This window comes from Camelus ferus, chromosome 3, assembly GCF_009834535.1.
Source record: "Camelus ferus isolate YT-003-E chromosome 3, BCGSAC_Cfer_1.0, whole genome shotgun sequence".
Taxonomy (NCBI): domain Eukaryota; kingdom Metazoa; phylum Chordata; class Mammalia; order Artiodactyla; family Camelidae; genus Camelus; species Camelus ferus.
Genome location: NC_045698.1, coordinates 106,289,017 through 106,315,417, shown reverse-complemented (window position 1 = coordinate 106,315,417; position 26,401 = coordinate 106,289,017). Strand labels below are relative to the sequence as shown.

At 37.2% G+C, this 26,401-nt stretch overlaps 1 protein-coding gene across 1 annotated transcript in view; it reads left to right on the top strand.

The window, feature by feature from the left end:
• The first annotated feature begins 332 nt into the window (after positions 1-332).
• The window catches only part of DCTN4 (dynactin subunit 4), a 30,333-nt gene continuing 4,264 nt past the window's right edge, over positions 333-26,401 (top strand). The window contains exons 1-12 of the mRNA XM_006174628.3: positions 333-501; positions 3,305-3,375; positions 5,527-5,705; positions 11,342-11,385; positions 13,678-13,785; positions 15,361-15,434; positions 15,669-15,781; positions 16,071-16,180; positions 19,625-19,698; positions 22,446-22,500; positions 23,525-23,632; positions 25,424-25,521. Coding sequence (XP_006174690.1) covers positions 367-501; positions 3,305-3,375; positions 5,527-5,705; positions 11,342-11,385; positions 13,678-13,785; positions 15,361-15,434; positions 15,669-15,781; positions 16,071-16,180; positions 19,625-19,698; positions 22,446-22,500; positions 23,525-23,632; positions 25,424-25,521 — 1,169 coding nt within the window. The 5' untranslated portion in view covers positions 333-366. The remainder of the gene's footprint in view (positions 502-3,304; positions 3,376-5,526; positions 5,706-11,341; positions 11,386-13,677; positions 13,786-15,360; positions 15,435-15,668; positions 15,782-16,070; positions 16,181-19,624; positions 19,699-22,445; positions 22,501-23,524; positions 23,633-25,423; positions 25,522-26,401) is intronic.

The window sequence follows — 26,401 nt, the reverse complement described above, 5'->3', positions numbered from 1 at the left end:
GGGTGGAAGACGCAGTGCTGAATGAACAAAAGAGCAACCTTCCTTTCTGTTAGAAACAAAGGAAAGGGGAACAGTAAGCCCATCTGGACTTGGTCTGTGACTCCGCACTTAGCAACAGAAAGCTCTGACTTCCGCCCGCTCAGCGGAAGCTCACAGAAACGCTGGGGAACAGGACCGCAGTGGAGTAGAAACCCGAATTCCCATCTGAGCATGCGCACTTTGACTTTCGCCCGGCGCAAAGCTCCGCAAGCTCGGAAACCTTACGTCAAAGACTACGTTGAAAGACGTAGGGAGGGAAGTGAGGAAAACGCTGGCTCTCGGGTCACGTGATACGGCGGGAGCGTCGTTGACTCCTCCCCCTCCAAGATGGCGTCCTTGCTGCAATCGGAGCGGGTTCTCTACCTAGTCCAGGGAGAAAAGAAGGTTCGGGCCCCGCTCTCGCAGCTTTACTTCTGCCGCTACTGTAGCGAGCTGCGGTCGCTGGAATGTGTGTCTCACGAGGTAACGCGGTCTTCCTATGAATAGTGTGTGTGGGTTGGGGGAGGGGGAGGCGTTCCTCCTAGTCACGGCGACCGGCGGGGAAGTTCCGCCGGTTGGAGGCGGGTAGTTATTTTCCTAGTGTGCTGATTGGCTGTGCCTTCCGTCGCTCATATATGCCTGCAATTTAATTTGCTTATACGTACACAATTTGTCACTTTGTAAGGGAGGAGCGGCCTTGGGTGGGGCTGAACGGCCCTTCTGGGTCTAGGGCGCCCTCTGATTGGACATACTTGACTTTTGGGACCCTGGCTGTCCCTTGGAGGGGTTGGTAATTGGGTGGGTTGGGGGAAAAAAGGTTTGGGAGTGCTTAGTTAAGGCTATTTGAGAGGACAGTCTTACCAGATTAATTGAGGAGGTGCCCCTCCCATCCTGGAAGTTCTGCCCCTGCTTTGGCAGAAACTGGGCCCTCCTCAGACTGCCTTGCTCTGTTTCTTGGCCCAGGCCAAGGCCTGCAAAAAAGAAGTTGGGATGGGGTGAGCAGAGTGAAAAGCGCTTAGAATAAGGTCTGTCTTGTAAGAAGCTCAAAGTGTTGTATTCATGGCACGTCTCCTGAGCGTACAGTTCTGTCCTTCACGGGCGCAAGTGGGCACTGGAGGTGGGATTGCTCAGAACGTGAAAGATTGCACTCCCTAAAAAAAATCACCACATAGCAAAACCCCCAAACGTCTGCAGCACTTGGCACATCTTGTTCATTCAGTAAGCTTTGGGGATTAAAAAACTCATTAAGACATAAATCCTGCAGTTGAGTAACTTGCAGTCTCGTGAAGGAAAAGCTGATTAGTAATAAGACATAGTTACTGCTTATTCAGTACTTTTCTTTATGCCGTGTGCTTTACATGATCTCCTTTAATCATTTTGCAAACCAACAGAAAGGATACCTTTTTTAAAAAAACCTTGTCCAGTTAAAGAAACAGACACAAAATGTTTGTCCTATTTGGGAGTGGGGGAGGACCAGGATTTGAAACCAAGCAGCCTGATTCAGAGGACTTCACTGAATATGAGAAGATGTCCTATACCATAAACCATTCTACACATTATTAATAGTAATTATTAGGAATTTTTTCATATTATTAAGAATAGTCAGAGAAAGCAGTTAAAGAATAAAAGAGAAAAATCATTGCTGTATTATACACGTGATTTATTTTTTTCCTCCATTAGCACTTTGTGTGCTTATCTCTTTGCATGTCCTTTCTCTTTAGGATCTTTCCCTGTTCCAGCTCCACCTCTAGAATTTATTGAATTAGATTTTCATTTGGTGATCATTAGGGAGCTCAATCTCCAAGAACTCTAAGGATCTCTTCAACTAGGGCGTTCAGTCATTTATAAAGACTGGTGTGCACCTGTGAAATGGAGGCCATTAGGGCTTGGGCAAAGGGCTGAAGCAGTCCAGAAAATTCTAATGGCAGCCTGAGATTGGAACTGCATATGATGGGACAAGCATAATTTGGAATCAGGACAAGAAGGAATGAATTATATTTTGCCTTTTATCATGCGTAAGTGCAAATATAAGTTGGCAATACTTTATTTTATGTTCCCGGAGACTATTTGAGCAGCAGCTGTATCTTTTCAAAGGTGGTTCTCTTTATAAGCAGATGATGAAAAAAAGAAACCAGTTTCTATCATGGTATTTATTTATTTATTTATTTTTAACATTTTTTATTGATTTATAATCATTTTACAATGTTCTGTCAAATTCCAGTGTTCAGCACAATTTTTCAGTCATTCATGGACATATACACACTCATTGTCACATTTTTTTCTCTGTGAGTTGTCATAACATTTTGTGTATATTTCCCTGTGCTATACAGTATAATCTCGTTTATCTATTCTACAATTTTGAGATCCCAGTCTATCCCTTCCCACCCTCCACCCCCCTGGTAACCACAAGTCTGTATTCTCTGTCTGTGAGTCTATTTCTGTCCTGTATTTACGCTTTGTTTTTGTTTGTTTGTTTGTTTTTGTTTTTTTAGATTCCACATATGAGCGATCTCATATGGTACTTTTCTTTCTCTTTCTGGCTTACTTCACTTAGAATGACATTCTCCAGGATCATGGTATTTATTTATGTTCAAGTGAATTTGCCTTTCCAACTGCAGTTGACTAGAGTTCTAGAATTATCAAATAGGATCTTACCTACTAAAGAAAATAATTATTCAGTCCTTAAAAAGTACAATAAATTTAATTTTTAACCATGTTTTTGAGTTAAATACATTAAGACTATCTTGTTAACTTAGTAGTTTAATTTGCCATTTAAAAATTTAATTGATTGGCTAAAGCTGACTTTGTAAATGTTAATTTATGCTTTTCTTCCGTGAACATGTAATACCTCAGTAATGAGAAAAATTTTTACAGCTCCCAGCTTTGGTCAAGTTAATTGCATTACAATAAAGCTAAACTAAATCAAAGAATATTTGATGACAGCTTCATAAATTGGGTTATTTTATTTGTTAATCTGTTTAGATTATTATACAGTTCTTCTACATAAACAACTTTTAACACATCTAATACATAAAACCCTGATGAAAAGGAACAGGAAAAATCAAAAAGGCAAAATAGAAGGATTTCAGGTAACCCAGGGGTTAAGGGAAAAAACTGGTGATTGAAGAATAAACCTCAAGCTGAAACAGTCCAGATTCTTTGACAAGTGGTTTCTCACCTGCTGCAGAATCATGTTGTTTTAAAATTCACTATTTGGTGTAGGCATATACACAGACTAAACAGTGTCTTTTCCTCTGGTTTTTTCGATTTCTTGTTTTCTCTCTAGGTGGACTCCCATTACTGTCCCAGTTGTTTAGAAAATATGCCATCAGCTGAAGCCAAACTGAAAAAGAATAGGTAAGACTGGGATCCATTTTTTTCTGTTTTCTCCAGCTGTTTTTATAAATAGCTGATAAGAAACACATGGAATTAACTTTTATCTTTAACTAGCTGTTTTTTATTTTTTAGCATCACCTTTACCAAAGATGAAATGTCCTTTCATTTTTGAAAAATAAACTCTGTATTTTAGAACAGTTTAGACTTAAGAATTCCTGTGAGAATTCCCTTAACCCTTAACCCCTATTTTTAATGTCTTACATTAGTAGGGCATATTTGTCTCAACTAATGAACAGTATTGATAGCATTATTATTAAGTAAACTCCGTATTTGATTTAGATTTCCTCAATTATTTCCTAATCTCCTTTTTCTGTTCTAGGATTCTATTCAGGATACCCACATTATATTTGTCATTTCTCCTTAGACTCCTCTTGCTGTGACTTTTCTTAGACTTTCCTTAGTTTTGATGACCTTAAAAATTCTGAAGTGTACTGGTAAGATACTTTGTGGAGTATCCTACAGTTGGAAGTTGTCTGATGTTTTTCTCATCTGCTGGGGGAATGCATTATGGGAAGAAGGACCACACAGGCGTAGCGCATCTCTCCTCACAGCATATTAAGGGTGTATACTCCCAGTATGACTTATCACTGTTGATGTTAACCTTGATTACCTGGCTTGAGCTACTGTTTGTCAAGTTTCTCTGATGTCAAGTTTCTTTTTTTTTTCCTTCTCTTTTTCCATGTTTTACTCTTCAGAAGGAAATGCACCATCACAGCCCACACTTAAATAGTGGGGAGTTATGCTCCCCTTCTGGGAGGACTGTTTCCATGAATTAGTTGGAATTCTTTTGCGTGAAAGATTTTTCTCTTCTCCCATATGTATTTACTTAAAGCAGTATGGGCTCATGAATATTTATTTCATACTTTAGGTTATAATCCAATACTGTATTTTTTTTACTCAAATTGTTCCAGCTTTGGCCATTGGGACCTCTTTTGGTAGACGCCTGCTTCCCTTTAACATATACCCGTCCATTGTCCGCCGTGACGAGGAGGAGACCGTTGTTCATTTGTTTGCGTGCTGTCTTGCTTTCTGGTGTTGGGAGATATTCCAGGCTCATCTTGTTTATTTTCTGCCCCAGTCCTAGAGTCAGCCATTTCTCCAAGGAGCCCTGGTACCTTTTATTGGAGAGTGGTATTAAAAACCAAGATCTGAGTAGTAGGTGTGTTCATTGCTACCACTACCGTTTTGGTTTTTAGCTTGGTTTGAAAGTCCTTTGCTACTAGTCACATCTATACGCTTCCATGGATATGAACTACTGTTACCTGTCTTTCCTGTCCCCAAGAAACAGCTCTTTATAAACCAGTTTTGTATGCTGTTCACACATTAATTCTACCATTTAATCCTCAGAATATCCCAGTGAGGTGGGTACTGTTGTTATCCTTATTTGAGGATATTCTCCAGTAGCAAAATATCACAGATAATTGGAGTTATGGAATGGAACTTCAGAGCAAGTCCAGGACTGGAGGTGAAATCTTGATAATCTCACGTGGTGGGGAAGTTGAAAACAACAAGGCATGCGAGCCCCTGACGGGGAGTGTTGGCTGGTTCACTAGGAAGAGTGGTACCTAAAGAGAGAGCAGAAAGCCTTGAAAATGCACTGCTGCTGAGCTGTTCCATCTTGGTAGCTTGTTTGGGATCTGTTTCAGCTCTGGCACAGCAAGCAAGCAGTTATTTTCCAAACCCAGTTTCACAGCTTATTGTTTTATTGCCTCTCAGATTTCCATTGTGCAATTGGCCTGTCCTCTCTAAAGTCGTAAGCTGTGACGTTTCTCTGTCCCACAGAAATCTTTGTGGTCTGTACAAACTGTCTAAAAGTTAACTCCAGACTGTTAACAGTGGTTCCACCTCTGTGGAGTAGGATTGGGTCAGGCTCCAGTTCTTCAGAAGGTTGGATGATGATTGCATTTTTTAAAATAATTAACATATAATACTTTTGAAAACATAGTTTGTAAGAGTCACTTCAGAGTACTTTTAAATTTCTTTTTGCTTGAGAGGCACCCTTCCCTTATAGTTCTCTCTTGAATTCATAAGCGTAGACTAATGTCTGGCGCATGGTAGGTGCTTGGTAAATATTTGTTGAATGAATGAATGATTGTGTGTGTTGTGTCATAGGTGCGCCAACTGCTTTGACTGTCCTGGCTGTATGCACACCCTCTCCACTCGGGCCACAAGCATCTCTACACAGCTTCCAGATGACCCTGCCAAGACCACCATGAAGAAAGCCTATTACCTGGCCTGTGGATTTTGTCGCTGGACATCTAGAGATGTGGGCATGGCAGACAAATCTGTGGGTGAGTGAGGGAGGCTTCAGCAGGAGATTTTGTGAATTAATTGCACACAAATTATTATTTCTGTTACCCGTTGGGAGGTAGGAGCTAAATTCAGACTGAGTAGGTTGTCATTAAATCTTCTATATTTCCCAGTCCTCACATTTATAGACCATGATGTTTCATCTGAGATTGGGTAAACTATTTCATTTTCTTAGAGTTGATAAAAAAGCATTTATAAATCGGACACTCTCTTGGAATCAAAATATTAATGTTCTTCATAAAAAGTAAACACTCCTGATGGTAAAACACACCAAGAACAAACCTAAAAGATGAAAATAGCATATCTTGGATTGTATATAACAGGCTAAAGATAAATAACCAAAAATAAGGAACCCTTACAAGTCAATAAGAAAACTACCCAATAGAAAAATGTCATCAAAGGATATGAACAGCAGCTCTCAGAAATGGAAATAAAAATGGGCAGTAACCAAAATGTGTGCAAATTATTGGATCTTTTTTTGTTTACAACTCAGGTGATTTTTTTTTAAAGTCAATAAATATGTGAAAAGATATATTCAGTTTTACTAGTAATGAGATAAATGCAAATTAAAACTTCATCCATTGAATTGGCAAAATTTTAAAAATCTGGTAAAGAATATGGGAGAAGAGTCCTTTTGTCTCCTGCCACCTTACAGAGCAGTTTGACAACATTTATAAACATTTTAAATTGCTTTTATTCTTGGGCCCAGCAGTTCCATGTGCAAATATCTATCCTGGAGCATTCGAACATGTTCTCAAAGGTACATGTATATGTATCATGAGTGAAACAGAAAAGTCCTGTATGTTTGGACCTAAAGATAGTCTAAGGGGTTAATTACCTCTCCATCATTTGAGCATTTCGAAGCAGAGGTTGCATTTACCTTTATCAGGAAACTTATTTTTATATTTCCCATTCTCCATGGTTAACATCGGAGAGTAGAAACACTCTTATTGGTCAGTTTGAAATCTTGAGTTGCTGTTTATTTGTTATATAAACAGTGGCACTGCTAACTCCCCCTTGTCTTTTTTCTTGCTGAAATTTCGTTTGTTTAATTTTCTAAAAGTTTTTTAGACATGTTAACTCCCAGTTTTGAGTTTTCATTAAAAATATCAGCTTACTAATATATGAGGAAGCCAAAAGCAAACTCATTTTGTCATTTGATATAGCTAAAATGAAAATGGACTTTAGCTAAAAATTTTCTATAAAGTCTTACACACTTTGGAAGTAAATATGGGTGATAATTCTATCGATTCAACTCTAAAAACCTCATAGTGGCACTCAATTCATTAAGTTAGAGTATATTTTTCCGTGTTCGTATTTTGTTTCTTTTTATCAAATTAAAGAAACAAAACTTAGAAATCCAAATAGATTTCTTAATTTGTTATTCTGTAAGTGCATAAGCCATTAGAATTGGAGAATTTCTATTTCAGAATTTAAAGCATGTGTTTTTAGAAATCTAACTCCTCTAGGATAGCTTGATAGTGATAATTGAATACTAGGAGCTCTTAAGGAATACAGATAATTTCATTTTTTCCATGATGTCATTGGTGTCCAGCAAGCCCTGAAACCACTTTAGTTAGAACTATTTGTTTGTTTGTAAGTAAGCCATTAAGTCAGTAATGTGCAGAAACTTACGAGATCATCTCAAATTTGGGGGTGGCAGGGTAATTAGATTTATGTATTTTTTAATTAATTTTTTACTTTATTTTATTTTTTAGTGGAAGTACTGGGGATTGAACCCAGGACCTTGTGTGTGCTAAGCACGCACTCTACTGCTGAGCTATGCCCTCCCCCCACCCTCAAATTTTTATTTAGAATAAATCATCAGTTCTAAAGAAGTAATTAAGTAAAGCATTCAGGTTTTCTAAAATACTACTAAAACATTTCTTTCACGTAATTATTTTTCATGATTGCCTTAAGTAAGGTAACTTTTAAAGTATGAATATTGTGCTGAAGGATGTTCTTTGCTGCCATTTTTTGCAAGGGGGTAAAGTGTCACCTTCAACAAGAGTCCTTTTTGGCTTAAAAAAAAGTTATTTTGAATTATACAAATAATACATTGATGAAATTATCACCCAGCTTAAGAAATTAAACATAACCAAACAGCTCATGGTATATCCTTCCCCCACTGCATCTGCCTTCATCTGCCTTGGAGAGAGGTGATCAGCACAGTCCTGAGTTCAGTTGTTCATCAGTGTCTGTGCCTGTCTTTGCACTTCTCCGCCTATGTATGTAGCCGCTAGCAAATAATGCTTCTCAACTGAAACAAATAGAAACATGCTGTTATGTATCCTGCTACGACTTTTCTCTACCAGTGCATTTGTGGTGGGTAGCTGTGATGGTAGTTGATTCATGTATGACTTCCTACCACAGTTTACTTCTCAGCTCTCCTCTGGATGGACATTTAGGTTGTTTTCAGTTTTTTGCTTTTGACAGCAGTGTAGGTAGATACATTCTTGTGTGTATTACCTGTCATAGGAGTAAGAGTTTCTCTGCATAAAAAGTAAAAGCAAAATTGCTATATACAGGGGAGAGGGTATAGCTCAAGTGGTAGAGCACATGCTTATCATGCACGAGGTCTTAGGTTGAATCCTCAGTACCTCCATTAAAAACAATAACAATTAAATAAACAAACCTAATTACCTCCCCCTCCAAAAAAAGTAAAATAGAGCAGGGCTCAGCAGATGTTAAACAAACAAAGAAACATTTAAAAAATAAATCTAAAATGTTGTAAAAATAAAATAAAATAAATAAAATAAAATAAAATAAAATAAAATAAAATAAAATTGCAGTGTCCATCTTTAGCTCTCCAAAATGGTTCACAGTTTTTGCTCCAACTAATAATATTTAAGAGTGGATTACCTATTGCTCCAGATCCTTGGTAGCTCTTAACTGCTGTTGGACTTCTTTTAAGTTTTTCCAAACCAGTGGTTGTGAAACGATACCTCATTACAGTTTATTTTTTCCCTTTTTTATTTGGTTAGCTCTATTGAGATGTTATTTACACATAATGAAGCTCACCAATTTTAAGCGTAGAATTCTTTGATTTTTGACAGGTATATATAGCCATGTAGCCACCACCACAATCATGTTATACAGAATTTCCATTACCATGAAACACTTTTTCATGCCCCTTTGCAGTCAGTTCCTTCCACCTACCTCCTGGCCTGTGACTAACACTGATTTGCTTTCTTTCACCGTAATTGTGCTTTAACTAGAAGTTTATGTAATTGGAGCAGTTTAGTCTTTTGTGTCTGTCTCTTTCCCTTAGCATAATGCTTCTGAGGTCCCATCGTGTTTTTGCTTTTTATTTTTCAGTAGTTTTCAATCATATGGATATACCATAATTTGTTTATTTATTCTCCAGTTGATGAACATTGATGTTTTTCCAGTTTGGGACTCATACGAATGAAGCTGCTATGAACATGTGCCTACAAATTTTAGTGTAGATGTGTGTTTTCGTTTTTCTTGAGTAAATATCTAGGAGTAGAATTGCTGGGTCATAGGGTAAGTGTATGTTTAACTGGACCAGAAACTGCCAAACTATTTTCCGAAGTGGCTGTACCATTTTGGGTCCTCACCAGCAATGTAGGAGAGTTCCAGTTCCTGAGCAACCCTTAGTATTCTGTGTCTTTCTCATTTTAGCCTATTCTAGTGAGTGTGTAGAGCTACTTCATCATGGGTTTAATTTGCATTTCCTTAATGTGCTTATTTTCCATCCATGTATTTCCTTTGGTGAAGTGTTTGTACAAACCTTTTGCCATTTAAATTGAGTTTTTTATCTTTTCATTGAGTTGTGAGAGTTTCGTATTCTGGATGCAAGTCCTTTGTTGAAAAGATGTTTTGCAAATTCTCTCTCACAATCTGTGGCTTATCTTTTTATTTCTTCAACAGAGTCTTTTGAAGAACACAAGTTTCTAATTTTGATGAGGTTAATTTATCAATTTTTTTGTTTTATAGTTTGTGCCTTTCATGTCCTACTAAAGAAACTTTAGCCTAACCCAAGGTCACTAAGATTTTCACTTATGTTTTCTTCTAGAAATAATATAGTTTCAGCTCTTCCGTGTTAAATCTCTTACCATTTCAGGGTAAGTTTTGTAAATGTTGTGAGGTAAGGGTTGAGGTTAATTTTTTTTATATTTGGGTATCCAATTATTACAGCACCATTTGTTGAAAGCACTCATTGTGATTTTACTTTCAGCTTTCTGGAATAATTTTTTCCTTTATGATGTGTGCTTTTCTTTCTTATGTAACAAGTTCTTAATGAAAATCAAAACTACAATGAGGTATCACCTCACACTAATTAGAATGGCCATTTTTTAAAAGTCTACAAATAATAAATGCTGGAGAGGGTGTGGAGAAAAAGGATCCCTCCTACACTGTTAGTGGGAATGTAAATTGATGCAGCCACTATGGAGAACAGTATGGAGGGTCCTTTCAAAACTAAAAATAGAGTTACCATATGATCCAGCAATCCCACTTTGGGGCATATATCCAGGTAAAACTATAACTTAAAAAGATACATGCATACCAGTGTTCATAGCAGCATTATTTACAATAGTCAAGACATGGAAGCAACCTAATGTCCATCAATGGATGACTTGATAAAGAAGATGTGGCATATATATATATATATATACATACATATATACAATGGACTGTTATTCTGCCATGAAAAGAATGAAGTAATGCCATTTGCAGCAACATGGCTGGACCTAGAGATTATCATATTAAGTGAAATAAGTCAGAGAAAGAAAGACAAATATCACCCATATGTGGAATCCAAAAAAATGGTACAAGTGAACTTATTTACAAACCAGAAATAGACTCACAGAAATAAAAAACAAAGTGGTTACCAAAGGGGAATGGAGAGAAGGATTTATTTTATGTATAAAATAAATAACAGGAACCCACTGTATAGCACGGGGAACTATATTCAGTATCTTATGATAACCTATAGTGGAAAAGAATCTGAAAAAGAGTATATATGTGTGTACATACAATTGAATCGCTTTGCTGTACACCTAAAACTAGCACAACATTGTAAATCAACTATACGTCAATAAAAAATTTCAAAAATGAAAGAAAAAATTCCAATCAGAAAAAGAAGAGAAATTCTCTGAACCAAGGTCGTAGAACATAGAAATTGCACAGTGTTGCAGATAACGTCAAGTTCTCTGGAGTCAGACTGCCTGGGTTTGAATCCTGGCTTTGCTACTTCCTATCTCTTTGACTTTGGGCAAGTTGTTTAACTCCCTAGGCCTCAATTTCCTCATTTCTAAAATGAGACTAATAGTGAGAGTCCATATCTCAGAGGGTTATTAATGAGAGTAAGATGAAGTGTAATACATTTCAAGTATCTGGCACAGAAAGTTGTACGTGTGTTAGTTGTAGTGGTGGTTGTGGTGGTGGTGGTGATTATCACCATCATTATATTTAAAAAAAATTTTTTTTTATTCTGAGTTCTCTGGTCTATATAATTTCTTGGGCTCCTTCTTGGAAATTGTGTGATTTTGTGTTTTTAAGTTTTATTTTTGTGGCCTGCAGATGACCTGTTTTCATGAAAATGAAATTATCAAATTATGAACATCTTGTTTAATATTCCTTTATTTTGCAGCTAGTGGTGGTTGGCAGGAACCTGAAAATCCTCACACGCAACGGGTAAGTAAAGGGTCATCACAGAGAGGATGAAATAAGAAAAAGAGGAAGAAAAAGATCATTTTATCAGTGGATATGGCTCATGCTTATAAATCCGTGATGTATATTTTGATGTCCTTTATGCTTAGAAAGTGTTTCTTGTTGTAAGACATTAAATCACAATGACAGTTTTATCTATCTGACTTAAGTTAATAGAGAAACTTAGGTGTAATTTTAGTTCTGACTGGGAAAAGGAAACGATATGTTTTTGCTTTTCACATACCCACCAACTAAGTTAAGGGTCCATTTGTTCTCAGAAATGTCATCAGCATACAGACATCTTAACTCCTTGAAACAACACTAATTTAGAAGACGCCGTTGGACTCATGTAGTGGTTGCCTGTAGAATCATGATGTGGACATCCTAGTAGTTCACAGTGAATTGATCTGTGTGCTATACGTCAGAACTGATTTTGTTGCCCCTGGAAATGGAATATGAGAAAGATGATGAATTGTAATCAAAGTGAGTTGTATAATCAAACTGCAAACTAAACAGTAACTTATAATTATTCACTTATGATATCAGCAAAAATTGGAAATACTGAAAATATCCTGGATGGGAATGTAGGGAATTGGACCTTTTAACAACCATACTATTGTTAGTGTAAATTAATAGATTTCTTAAGTTCTCAGCAGTATCTACTTCCTGGACTGTGACCTACAGAAATACTTGTACTTATGCAGACACACAGAAAAATACATATATATACATAGGATTATCAAGCATGTGCTCCATACTCTGTGCCAGGGGTGGTACTGAACACTAGGAATACATGGTCCTTACCGTCATAAAGCTGAAGTCTAATGGGAAAACAATCATATATTCCCCAGATACGGAAAAGACTCTTAAGTTATGCGAAAGCATGATAAATTATGCAGGTGAGCATTTATTAGGGGGAGTTTCAACTAGTTAGGTCCACGTGTGAGGCTTGCGCTAGGATGGCAGGCACAGAAGGGAAAGAATTCAGGGTGTTGGATAGCATAGGGAAGGAGCTTGTGAGTGGACGAAGCATAGCACGTCATAGATGAGGGCAAATGTGCTGGAGTGGAGCATAGCAATAGGTGAATGCAGGGAAGGATCTGGGGTCAGACCGTGCAGAACAGTGTGGACCAGGAAGCAATTTGCAAAGCCCTTAAAGGTTTTAAGTGAGGAGCTGACAGAATCAGATTAGTGCTTCTAAAAAATAATTACTGGTGAATTGAGAAGTAATTATTTACAAGAGTGGGTACCAGGAGACCATTTAAGTGCTCTCAGAGGAAATGGTTAAATACCTTTAGGACATCTGTACCAGGTAATAAGATGCAGCCTGTAAAGAGAATGAAGTTTTGTACTAAATGTTTGTACTGAATGAAAAGTTTATGATACTTTAAGTGAAAAAGTTTTAAAATGGGAAGTTTTTCCCTTATATGAAAAATAAAAATATCTGTATTTTTATACTCATAAAGCTATACATCTATACATGGATTTTTTAAAAATGTATGCAAAAAATATCATACTTGTATCTGTAAGTGTAAGAAAGATATCTAAGATATAATGGTGGATACCTCTGGTGAGAGGAAGGGTGGTCTTAGGCATGAGAGATAAAAGATAAATTTTACTTTTTATTCTTTATGTTTGTATATTATTTGAACTTTTCACAATTATCATGTATTGCTTTTATGATTAAATTTTTTTTTGATGTATTATCTTTTTTTAGGTTTCACTTATTTATTTATTTATGTTTTGGAGGGGTAATTAAGTTTATTTATTTATTTACTTTTTTTTTTTTTTTTAGAGGAGGTACTGGGGATTGAACCCAGGACCTCGTGCATGCTAAGCATACGCTCTACCACTTTGAGCTATACCCTCCCGCCCTAAAATGTATTTTAAAAATGAAAATGTATGATGGACTGGGGGAGAAAATAGAGTATGAAATGTTACATCCTTAGGAATAGATGGTCCTGTAGCCATGCAGAAAAAGTAGGAGCAGTTGTGAGGGGAAGTAATGAAGTAAAAGAGCAGTGAGAAGAGAACATGAAATTTTCAAGCCTTTTCATTGCCCATTTCTTCCTGTTGTTGAACTTGAAGATTCCATTTCAATTCTGAAAATAGATCACACAGTGAAAGAAAAATCTCTGACAAAAAGGGCAAACTTGCCTACCTTAATAAATTTGTCTTTTCTGTTCATTATGTGTCTGGTTGGTATAGTTGATTAATTTTGTAAGCTTCTTGTTAGCTTTTTCATGAAACAGATACTGAGTCCTTGATTTCTTACAGATGAACAAATTGATTGAGTATTACCAGCAACTTGCTCAGAAGGAGAAGGTTGAGCGAGATCGCAAGAAACTGGCACGGCGTAGAAACTATATGCCTTTGGCTTTTTCGGTGAGGACTTGGTACAAAAAGGAGTTTGGAGTTCATTGATCAAGACCTGTGTGGCATAAGAACAGTGAACATTTCAGAAAATGGCTGTTGTCCTGAGATCCCTGACTGATGGCTAGCAGGCAAAGGCTCCTCAGACCATAGGTGTTCAAGTCCAGTGGTTATGCTTTTGCCATATCATTAGTTCTATTTGAATTCTTTGAGTTTTAAGGACATTTGTGTTTCTTTCTCCATCACTCCCCTTTCTCTTTTGATTATTTCCCAAAGAGGCTACTGTTTAGTTTTGTAGGCAAATTTACAGCTTTTGGATATTAAAGAAAGTCAGAAAAATAGGAGCAAATGGTTGGTTTTATCCATATTTCCCATTGCAGCCCACCCACCTTTGGCATACTGGTAGTAGTGGTTTCCCAGCTTTAGTTATAATTTTTTGGCACCTTCCAGTAGTTCTTCCGTATGAAAAACACTGACTTTTACACAGAGCATTTTTGTTGTTAAATAAGTAGTAATATGTGCAAGTGTGGTTTTTAATAGGAATTATTTATGAAAGTCATTCTCTACTGGTTTGTATACTACCAATCAGAAGCAAGAAATTAGGATCTAGAGCTTTTGCTATTGCCCAAGTTTTACTTGTTCTCACAAAACAATTTATTTTCTGTGTGTTCACTTGGAGCCAAGCAGATTGGCATTTAATGAATAATGTTTACTGAATGGCGTTGATATGTCAGGCTCTGTGCTAAACACTTTACACATAGTACTTTGTTCAGGCCTCACAACAGTCCTGTGTAGATGGTACATCCCCATTTTACACTTGAGGAAAGGCTCGATAACTTGTCATACTGCCTCTGCATGAGAATTAGTTAAGCCATTCAAACCCTAAGAATTGATAAGGGCCATATAAAAATACCTAGTTTAGAATTTAGTAAAGCATTAAAACTTGCAAAATATCCACGTTTGCCAAAGACTTCCTAATGAGGTCTTAATGAATGTTTTGAACCATCCAGTGGGATAATCAGTGTATGCACTAGCGTATCTCGGAAAGGAATTTGAATTAAATGCATTATTCTTCCAACTTTCCCATAAAACCTGCCTGCTGTAGTGAGTTTGCTTCTATCTTATGCTGCATTTTTTGTCTCTGTTGCAACCTGCTGCTATTTTGGGGCCTTCAGCAACATACTATTCATGTAGTGGTAAGTTCTCTTTTATGATTCTTGCTGACCCTGAGGAAGTTAGCAGATGATCACTGGTATTCCGAGAAGACGTTCATCATGGGTCTTGGATACTCCACATAGTTCTAGTCTAAGCTATAGCTTAGCTACTTTTAGGTTAAAAGTCACATTTTGCTCATTTTCACTGTATTAATGTAGTTTCAATCTCCATGTTTGGTGCTTTTGTTATTATTTTAAGACTAAGATGATGTGGGGCTACAAACTACTCTTCTTTAAAAGAAGCTTTCAAAGTAGCTTTTTTTTTTTGCTTATTCCCTGAGCTTCTCATGCTGTCCCTCCCAAAATTTTTAATTTTGATAACGAGGAGATATTAAAGTGGAATTTCTAATAGGAATTTCTGAACTCTGTTTAGGACAAATATGGTCTTGGAACCAGGCTTCAGCGACCACGAGCTGGTACAACCATCAGTACCCTTGCTGGACTTTCGTAAGTTTGGGCATTAAATGGGCTTTTAGGCAAAAAGCAGGTATTAAAGTGATTATTGAAAGAATGTGATTCCAAGTAAATAACAGTTGCCGATGATGAAGAAGATACTCATACTTAGAAAAGACCCAAACAGAAAGAATATTCTACAATAGAGGAGTACTTCATTTATTGGTATCATAGACTTTGAAGATAACCACATGGACTCTTGAGAAATTACTATTTTTTCTCCTTTAGCCTTAAAGAAGGAGAGGACCAGAAAGAGATAAAGATTGAGCCAGCTCAGGCTGTAGATGAAGTGGAACCTCTGCCTGAAGACTATTATACGAGGCCAGTAAATTTGACAGAGGGTAATTTTATACATGATTGTACTTTGTTTTTATTTTACATCTAATCCTGCTTTTGTTACTTATATGCCTTATGATTTGGGATTTTTAAAGTCCTAGTTTTTAGTGGTAGAATGAATTGTGTAGAAAGTAAAAGAGACATAATCATTTGAAAAATGTTAAAATGTCTGTCAGATTTCTATATTACAGTTTTTTGAAGAACACTGTTCACAAAGTCGGTGTTATTTCTTATAATTGTCTGATTTTGAGCAAGTCACTGTAAACTAAGCTTGGTTTCTGCCTTTCACACTAGTGACCACCCTTCAGCAGCGCCTCTTACAGCCTGACTTCCAGCCAATCTGTGCTTCACAGCTGTATCCTCGGCACAAGCATCTTCTGATCAAAAGGTCCCTGCGCTGCCGGGTAAGTGTTCCCTTCTGTAGATTTGCCATTTGTGTAGGAGAAAAGCAAAAATAAACATGATTGGTGTCTGGTCAATATCAAAACCTCTGGAATGTGGTAAATATAGAAAATGCTTATAGAGAATATACCATTTTAAAAATTTCAAGATAAACTTAATCCTCATAACTCAGTGAGGTAGGTACTGTTGTTATCCTTGTTTTACAAGTGTGGAAATGGAGGTTTCTGAAGGTTAAGATTATATTGCTAACCTCTAAAAGACTAGTGAAAGAATATAAAGATTTTAGGCTAGTAGAGAGGAAACAAGAGGATGTAATAAAAAATAATCAATCTAAAAGAAAACAAAGAAGGAAAAAAATCCAGGCTCTGGGAATCTATGGAATGAACAGCTGAGTTTCTTCAATAAATTGTAAAAGGAAACAAATACAAAAAAAACAAACTAAAAAGGAAAAGGAACTATTAGTACTATCCAACTATTCTGTGATGATGGAACTGTTCTGTATCTGCACAGTCCAACATATAGCCACTAGTCACATGTGGCTACTAAGCACTTGAAATGTGATAGTGCAGCTGAGGTCCTAAATCTTTCTAAGATGAAATGCATTTAAATAACCACATGTGACTAGTAGCCGCTGTTACCAAATACCGTAGCACTAGATTAGAAGAGACTTAAGAGGCCTGTCAATCAAACACAGTGTATAGACTTTAATTCCTGATTCAAACAAAACATAGAAAGGGGCCAAGGGAGGAAGGGAAGAAGGGGAAGGGGAAGAGGGAGGAAGGAAAGAAAAATGTATGAAACCTTTCAGGAATTTTAAACACTGGCTGGATTTTTTTATGCTATTAAAAGAATTACTCATTTTTTTAGGGATAATAATGGTACTGTTATTTTTAAGAATGTCTTTATCTTTTAGAGATATATACCAAAATATTTAAGGATGAAATGACATGATGTCTGACATTTGTTTCAAAATAGTCGGGCATGGGGAGTGGGTAAGAGTGTAGATGAAACAAGATTGGCCGTTGTTGCTAACAAGTTGCTAATTGTTGAAGCTGGGTGGTGAGTACTTAGGGATTTATACTACTACTATTTTTGGATATTTTGTTAGAAAATTTCTATAATGAAAAATCTTTTTAAAAAGAAAAGCCCAGTTTAAATATAAAGACAAATACAGATTAAAAGTAAATGGAGAGAAATAGACTGTGCTAATACTAACCAAAAGAAAGGAAGGGTAGCCATGTTAATTTCAGACAGAGCAGACTTCAGAGCAAGGACAGCTACCAGGGATAAAGACGGGTATTACATAGAGGTAAAGGGGTCAGTTCTCCAAGAAGATATTAACAGGTTTTAACATGTATGTGCCTAACAATAGAGTGTCAAACTATGTGAGAAAAAAACTGTTAGAACTTGCAAGGAGAAATGGATGAATCCACTGTCATAGTTGGAGACTTCAACATTCCTCTTTCAGCAATGGACAGATCTAGCAGGCGAACAATCAGTGTCATATCGACCCATCGATCTCAGTTGTAAGAGTCTACCCTGAAGCTACATCTCTACAAATACAAATCAAAATATGTAGAGATTAGGGTTCATCCACACAAATGAGTACTGTAAATCTATAAAAATGAGTCTACTAATTGGCATATATTTTTAAATGCAAAAAGCAGGGTGCATAGTAGGTACATAACTTACTGGGTAAGAAAGGAGGGAAAATAATTGTGTGTATATATAAACAAAGAATACTTGTGTATGTTAGACTACAGACTCGGAACAGACTAGAGGAAAAAAACTGACTCATGCATGTGAGGAAACTTGATTTTACTTAATATGGCATTGCAGATCATTGGGGAAAGAAGAGCCTGTGAAATTTTGCTAGGTCAGATGATTATATGACAAAACATAAAACTGGGTCTCTACCTCTCACATACACAAAAGTCAATTTCAGGAACACTGGAGACTTTAAAGAGTAAATATGAAGAGTGAAACTTCTAGAAGGAAATGTAGGAGAATATCTTTTGACTTCTGGTTAAGGGTGTAGTCCACAAGTAAGACAAATAAGCACAAACTATAAAGGAAAAAGTTCTATATTTGACACATTAAAAGTAAAAGTTGTACCTCTACTCCAAAGAAAACTCGAAGAAGTGAAAAGATAGGTCATAGACTGGGAAAAGTAATTTGTAAGGTATAATTAATGGAGAATTAGTATCCAAAATATGTGAAGAACTATAGCAAATCAGAAAGGAGGAGATACCCCAGTATAAAATAACCAGTAGTTACTAAGAAGCAATTTACAGCAGAGGAAATCCCAGTACCCAATAAATAGAAAAGATAATCGAATTTATGCAGTAATCAGGAAGAGTAGCTTAAAACTACAATGAGAAACCTTTTCATAATCAGCAGGTTGGCAAAAGTTAGCAGTTTGGCGGTGTCCATCAAAATAACAAATGCATGCACCCCTTTTAGGAAATTATCCTACAGATAGATTTATGTATGTGCGAAGTGATTTGTGTATAAGATTACTCATTGCTGCATTTTTTGTAGTAGCAAAATCATGGAAACATCCATCATTTTGGGTCTGGTTAAAAAAGTTATAGAAGTTGTTGTGATAAGACAGAGGTACCTCTTTCTATGCTGGTATGTAATTCCAAGATAGATTCAGTGAAAAAAAAATAAGTTCTCTTTTATGTTATTGTGAAGAAGAAAGATGATGTATGCATATACTTATATGTGCATAGGCATCTGTGAGACAACACGTGAGAAACTGGTTGGCTCAGGGCAGATGAGCAGTGGGATAGGTAACTCTTATCTTTACGCTGTACCCTTTTTGTACTGTTAAAAATATTTTTTAGCCACATGCATATAGTGCCTATTCAAGAAAGTAAGTGTTACTGTATTTTAAAACATGAGATCTGGATTCACACTACTTGGATTTAAATCCCTGCTCCAAGTCTCATTGGTTCTGTGAAATTTACACAGATTATTTACGTTTCCTGTGCCCCATTTTCATCATCTGTGAAATAGGCACAATAATAATTATAGTACCAGCACCTGCCTCAATAAAGTTGATGTGATGCTTAAATACTCTTAAGCCAAGAATACGTATCTTTTAGGCTAGCAGAGAGGAAATAAAAAAGACTAATAAAATTAGTATAGAGGGAAACTCAGCAAAATACATAAGTACTCAGTATGTGTTAATTATTTTAGTAGTTTTGAAGCACTACAAGGTTATAATATTTGATAGTAGTAGTTGCTTATTTCCAGAAGCCCCAAACATTTTTTGTATATCTTGGTTATCAGTAGTACATTATTTCAAAACACCTGTGGTCTTGGAGCAAAATGAAACCAAACTCTTAGTAAATGCTATTCTTCTGAATTTAGTAGCTCTTGAAATCAGCTGAGTGTGTTCTTATTTTCCTCTGATACATATTGTATTTTTTTCTTTTTAGAAATGTGAACATAATTTGAGCAAGCCAGAATTTAACCCAACATCTATCAAATTCAAAATCCAGCTGGTAGCTGTGTAAGTATTTGTATTTTGCAATTCGTGTTTTGGGTTATTGTTCTTTTGTGGGTTTTTTCCGATGTGAAATGTGGTTACTGTTAGCGTAAAAAAAGAAGAGGACCTATGTCAGAGTAATCTTGCTGTCGTGTTCCTGTTTGGTTTTGAGGTACATACCACATACCAGGAAGTTTAAGGCAATTCTGTAGACACAGAATCCAGGGTGTTTGTATCAAGGACATGTGACGGTGTGGTCTGTGGCATATGGTATGTTATTAGATGGAGGGTCAGTAGTCATCCATTACAAATGATAAACTACCTAAATTTGGGAATGATCATTTAAAAAATTAAAGTATAGCAGATTGAAGAATATGCCTGTAACAATGTTCATTTTATTTAACTGTGTTCTGGTATCGCTTTGTGGAGTGGGATAAGGTGGTTAAATTAGTGTTAACTCACTGAGACTTGTCAGTAGATTGGAATTTTGTGTTTGAAGCTGACTTATCAAAGAAGAAAAATTAGGAAATTATTGTCTTGACTTTAGGGTGAGAGAGCCCTTCCTAAGTAAGGTAGGAAGCTCAGAAACCCCTAAGGAAAATAGCCAGCTTTGACCTTAGCAGAAGAATATGAGTTGTAAAAAACAAAATTGACAACTTCCTGAGACAATATAGCAGTAGACAAGAAAGAATATTTGCTATTCCGTGATAAATAAAAGTTCAATATCCCTGGAATGGGCAGGGAGGGGGAGATGAGGTGGGGCAAAGGATTTGAACAGTTAGCTCACAGAGGAGAAATTTCATATGGCCAGTCAGTATGCAGAAATATGCTGACACTTGATAGGAAGAATTTTAAGGGTAATAAATGGTATTGAGTGCTTGTAAGAATGTGGGTGAATAGGCTTGCATACATTATTGGTAGGCTGTAAATTGCTAGTCTTCTTTTGGAGAGGGGCCCAGAGTATCAAAAACAAAATTACACAGACCTTTTAACCTGATCATACTGTCTCAGGAATCTGTTCCATAGGAACAGAAGCAATATATAAAGATACATTTATAAGGATGTGTGTTGTAGCATTTTACTGGCAAAAAAGCTAGAAACAATTGTAGTGTCAAGCTGATTAACCATTAACAAATAATTGATTAAATTGAGATACACTCTTGTGTAGAATATTATACAACAGTTAAAAAGAAATCACGGGCAGTCAGGATGGTAGAGAAGTGCTGGTCTGGTGAGTTGGGGAAAGAACTAGGAGGGCCAGATACGGGTTCTGTCACTTACAGAATTTGTCTAAACTTACTTCCCTCACGTCTGAAATGGGAATAACACCAGTCCTGCCTCTCTCTTGCGGTTGTTGAGAAGGATCGAATGAGCTGTTATGCTCATAAATGCTTTGTAAATGTAAAATCACCATGCAGTATGTTGTTTTCCTAACTACTCTTATTTAAAACATGACTGGCGAGGACTACAAAAATGGCACGGGAAGTCTGGTACGAACTCCTTCCTTAATTAAGGATTACGCTCGTTACAGAAATCCTGACTGGCAGGATGTTTTTCACATCAATTTCTTAAGCTTGCTTTGAAAAAAGTGCTTGTTTTCTGATAATGGCAGTCACCTGGGAATCTTCATACCTATGCTCTGGCCACACATCAGACCAGCTAAATCCAGATCCTTGACAGTGGAGCCCTTGAATTTGTATTAAGTTACTCAGGTAATCCTGATGTGATAATTCATGATAATCATGAAAAATACATAGTCTGAAGTTAAAATACCTTTCTGCCTCGATGCTACGATGCACTCCGACCTCCGCCCACTTACTGTGTTTCTGCCGTAGGTTTTGTCTTATGTTACTATAAGTACAATAACATTTATGTGGGCTGTTTGTTCCAGTTGCCTTTTGCATGTATTTAATTTATTCTTCACAATAACCTCAAGGTATACATACTTTTCACTGTCCTCATTTTATAACTGAGGAGACTAAGACACAAAGAGGTAAATACCTGCCCTACTCTTTACAAAGAAACATCTTGGTATATAAATGCTAAGCTGTAGTTTGAACCTGGGCAGTTTTGGGTCCAGAACAAGCACATATAAGTATGATACTCTGTGGTCTTACTTAGAGAGGTAGCGTAACAGTGGTAAAGAGCAAGGACCCTGGAACCAGACTGCCTAGGTTTGAATTTGGCCACTTACCAACAAGCTACTTACCCTCCCAAGCCTAGTTTCTTCATCTTTGTAATGAGGATAATGGTAATACCTATCTTACGCAGTTGAAGTGAAGATTACATGAGTCAGTATTTGTAACGTACTTAAAAAACTGCCTGGCACTTAGTAAGTGCTATATAAAAGTGTTTGGTAAGTAAGTATGTGGTAGTGTTTTTACACCCCCTACCACGTGTTAAATCAATCTTGGATGTTGTAATCAGCTGCCTTACTGATTTACGGAAATGAATTAATAAAATCTTTAAAATATATATAATTATATATATATATATGTATAAGAAATACATATATAAGAAAGATACCTGCCATGATGCCCACATACATAGGCTCTAAACTAGAGGTATACATAGATTTCAGAAAGAGTGCATTACCAGTTTGGTTTCATGTCTTAAGTTCTTAAATGATACAAATCTTTAAAATTCTTTTTCTCTGACATGTTCTAGTTAACATGAAGAAATCCTTTCTTTGCTGCACTAGCTTTTAAAAAAAAAGTGATAATTTTGAGAGACTCTGGTGAACATTAATGCATTTTTTTATTCATGCATAGCAATTATATCCCAGAAGTGAGAATCATGTCAATTCCCAACCTTCGCTACATGAAGGTTAGTACCATGCTTATTAATAGGAAGAGAAAGGATTAGTCAGGAACGTGTGCGTGTGTGTGTGGTAGCTGTGTGTGTTTGGCATGGGATGCAATGAGCAAAGATAGAAAACAAGAAAGTTTGAAATAATAAAGGGACTGAGATTTTAAACGTCTTTAAACTGGGATTCTTGACAACAGCATCTTTGAAATATATGCAGAAGGAGCAGTGTGCACATTACACAGAGGGGGAATCATGGGGAAAGAAAGGAGATGTTGGACCCCTCGGGCATGTTCAGCTCTCCTCCAGCCGGGTTCTGCACCATCTCGTGTGTGTGTATGTATGAGATAACAGGAGTCAATTAGATTTCTTCTTGCCACAGCCCCTTTCTTCTTTGATGTACTTATCTCCCACACACACCTCCCAACTAATTACAAAATACTCTGCTGCAGCCTCTTTTGTTATTTCATGCTGCTCATAAAGACATTTTTATAGTCCATGTTCATTTTAAAGATTTTTTTTTTTTTTTGCTAATCTCAAGAGCACACCAAAGAAGGGCAAATTATGGTTCAAAAAAATCTTAAGTCTTTTACAGTCTTAATGTGCCATTTTTTTCTCTATTAATACACTTGGCTAGCCTTTGACTCCCATGGTTTATTTATGAGGGCTTCCTTCTTTTTAGTCCTGAAGTGGCAACCTGGGTAGGGTAAGAGACGTAAACTTTAAACAGTCACTTGGATGCTATATATTCTTCAGAATTTCTGGATCTAATGACTGGCCCTTTCTGTGGGATCTGTTCCATTTCCTCAGTGAAACAGCAGCTTCAGAGAGTATACAGCCTGACATAAGTACTAGACTAGGAGTTGGTGAGCACTTTGAGAATGCAGTGATATGGAAGTATAGGTGGGTGTTAGTGCTCAAGAGTAATGGTGGGGGGTGGAGGGCGGAGCGGATGGGGATTTTGTGAAATCGGCATCTAAGAAAGTGGACCTAGGTGGCAGCAGTGGAACATGTCTGAGAGATGCCTTTCCTCTTCCCTCCCCAGGAGAGTCAGGTCCTCCTGACTCTTACGAATCCCGTGGAGAACCTCACCCATGTGACTCTGTTGGAGTGCGAGGAGGGGGACCCTGATGATATCAACAGCACCGCTAAGGTAGGAGCATTTTGCCTCATGTCGACAGACCCTGACTTTTCCTGGGGTGGCCTCATTTGGCCTGGCTTAAAGGACTTCACGCTGTCTCACTTTCACATCCAGGCACTCATCAAGTTCTTTTGATTTCACTTCTTCAGTTTTTTACTTTGTCTGCAAACACATTGCCACTGCCCTTTTTGAAGGTCTCGTCATTTCTTACCTGGAAGGTGACAGTAACTTTCTGACTGACTGTTTTTAGTGCCCCCCCCCCTTTTGCATTGCAGCCCATCTTCTGTCTTGCCCTTAGGATGCTCTTTCTAAAATCTAACTTTGATGATGGCATGCTGCTTGTTTGGTGTCCCTCTGACTTTGGGATGAAGTCTAAATTCTTTGGCACAGTTTAAGAGCCCCTTACTGTCCTCACCTCTCTTTTCTTCCGAGATTATCTTCCCTGAGACCCCCATATCTAGCATTCTCCACGTTGTACATACTAATGGTTGAGATCCAAGCAGATCCAGTGGGTCATAAACTTTCATGCTGGAGAAATGCATTTTCCATTCGTTTTATTTAGAATTCCTCCTTCCTACCCCGACTCCCCTGACGTACGTGCCCACACCTCTCTTTCTGTCTGTGCATACTCATTATTCAAGACTCGAAGTGTCATTTCCTTTTTAAAGTTAGCGTGCCTTTACTAAACACCCTCTGCTTACATAGAATATACATAGCACTAACTACATATTAGAATAGGTGACTTTGACTTTCAGTGTTAGTGGAATGAATGAAATGTGGCCTTTCTCCATTTTGCTACTTCATGATTCATTTAGTACTTGAAATTATAGATCAAGAACTTTTCTCTATAGGCCATCTACTGCTGACTCAACATAATACTCATAACAAAAATTGGTAGAAAGGATACCTGTATCTTTAAATACCTGTATCTTTAAATAGCTGTTATTCAAGTAATCCTTAGTAGAGAATTTATCTCTTTTTTCCCTTATGCTTTTTAATGATTTCACTTACTAGCATCACTTCCAAAGAGAGATGACACTCATCTGTCCTTGCTCCTTTTTTAAATAACACTGATGATCTGTGCCAGTGAGGATAGAGACAGAAATAAGTGTTTAATAAGTATACCCAACTTACGAATTTGCTGTTTCTCTCTTTACAGCTCCCCAGCCACCTTTATATCTGAAATTAGATATAAATTAGATATGAAATTAGATGTAATTAGAAATGTGATTCATGATGTTATCTATTAACCTCTAACACAGCAAAGTTGAAGCCTGGTTACAACATAAGGATAAGTCTGAAGAATGCTTGTTTCCCATGGCAGTAAACATACCCAGTATCCCCAGCTTCAGAAAATATGTTGGAGCCACTTTCTCCTTCATGTTTTTCCTTTTTAAAAAGAAAATGAGGAACTATTTCAGATGTACCACAAAATATAAAGAGTGATATAGCAAACACCCATGTACCCCAACCCCCTTAAGAAATAAAACATTAAAGACACAGTTGAAGCCCCCGTGTCCTCCCCACCTGAGTTCCCCCTTGCAGCCCCAAAGAAGTAAGCACTCATTTGACTTTATCATTCCCTGAAACTACTTTGTTCTTGTTCTTTTACTAGAAATGTCTGTATTCCTATACAACATGTTTTTAAGCTTTTTATAAGTAAAAGAAAGTTGTGTTTCTTGAAACTTGCTGCTTTACTTCTGTATGTCTAGGTCGGTGCAATACTTGGCTGTATTCCGTTGAATGAATGTTTTATGATACAGCGATCCCTTCTGAGGCAGGCCTCTCTCTGTTGCTCTCCAGGTGGTGGTGCCCCCCAAAGAGCTTGTTTTAGCCGGCAAGGATGCAGCAGCAGAGTATGATGAGTTGGCAGAACCCCAGGACTTTCAGGATGATCCTGAGTGAGTGATCATTTTGTAACACACCCCCACCGCCACACACACACACCACACACCACAACTGGCTGATACAGGAGGCCCACTCATAGATCTGTTTTCTTATCTGAATTTTTAAAATAACTTTTTTCTTCCTATTTATAAAAATAATTACTATAGAAATTGGATATGTGTGTGTGTGTGTATATATATATATAAAACCATGAAGAAGAAAATAAAATCCCACCACCAGAGATAAGCACATTTCCATCTTTGGGATCGTTCTGTAAGCACAGTTTTTTAACGTGTGTTTCTTTCCCATGTTAAAATATTTTCAAGTGTGTGATTTTTAATGGTTGTGGATAGAATATAGTATTCTATCCCAAAAGATTTATCATTGAATTTGTCCCCTGCCTTTTCCCCTTAGAGTATTTAATAGATTTTACTCTCTCATAACTAATAAGTTAAAAACCAAGCCTTTCCCGGATGAGGAATACATCAGTCAGTTTCTAGTCTAAAAACAGAAATCACATCAGTTATTTTAGCAGAGAGAATATAATATAAAAGATTTGTTAACTAAGTAACTTCAGAGGTTAAAAACAATTCTGAAGAATCCCAGAGATGGCAATTTTATGAAGCAGTTACCACCTCTAGGGCTGAGGAAACAAAGGGAAATGGCTAAAATGATTAAAATTTAGAAGCCTGAAGGAGAAGCCCCATGGAGCTGAAACTCAGACCTCTGGGAAATAGGGGAGGGGACACTGCATGTCTGGTGCTGGCACTCAGGCTGGCAGAGATGGGGCATGCTGAAGCTGACTATGCAGTTGGAAAACTGCACCTGGCTACTGCCGCTTCCTGAGTGAAGAAGCCCTGCTGGAGTGCTGCCCACACGGACCACACCCAGACA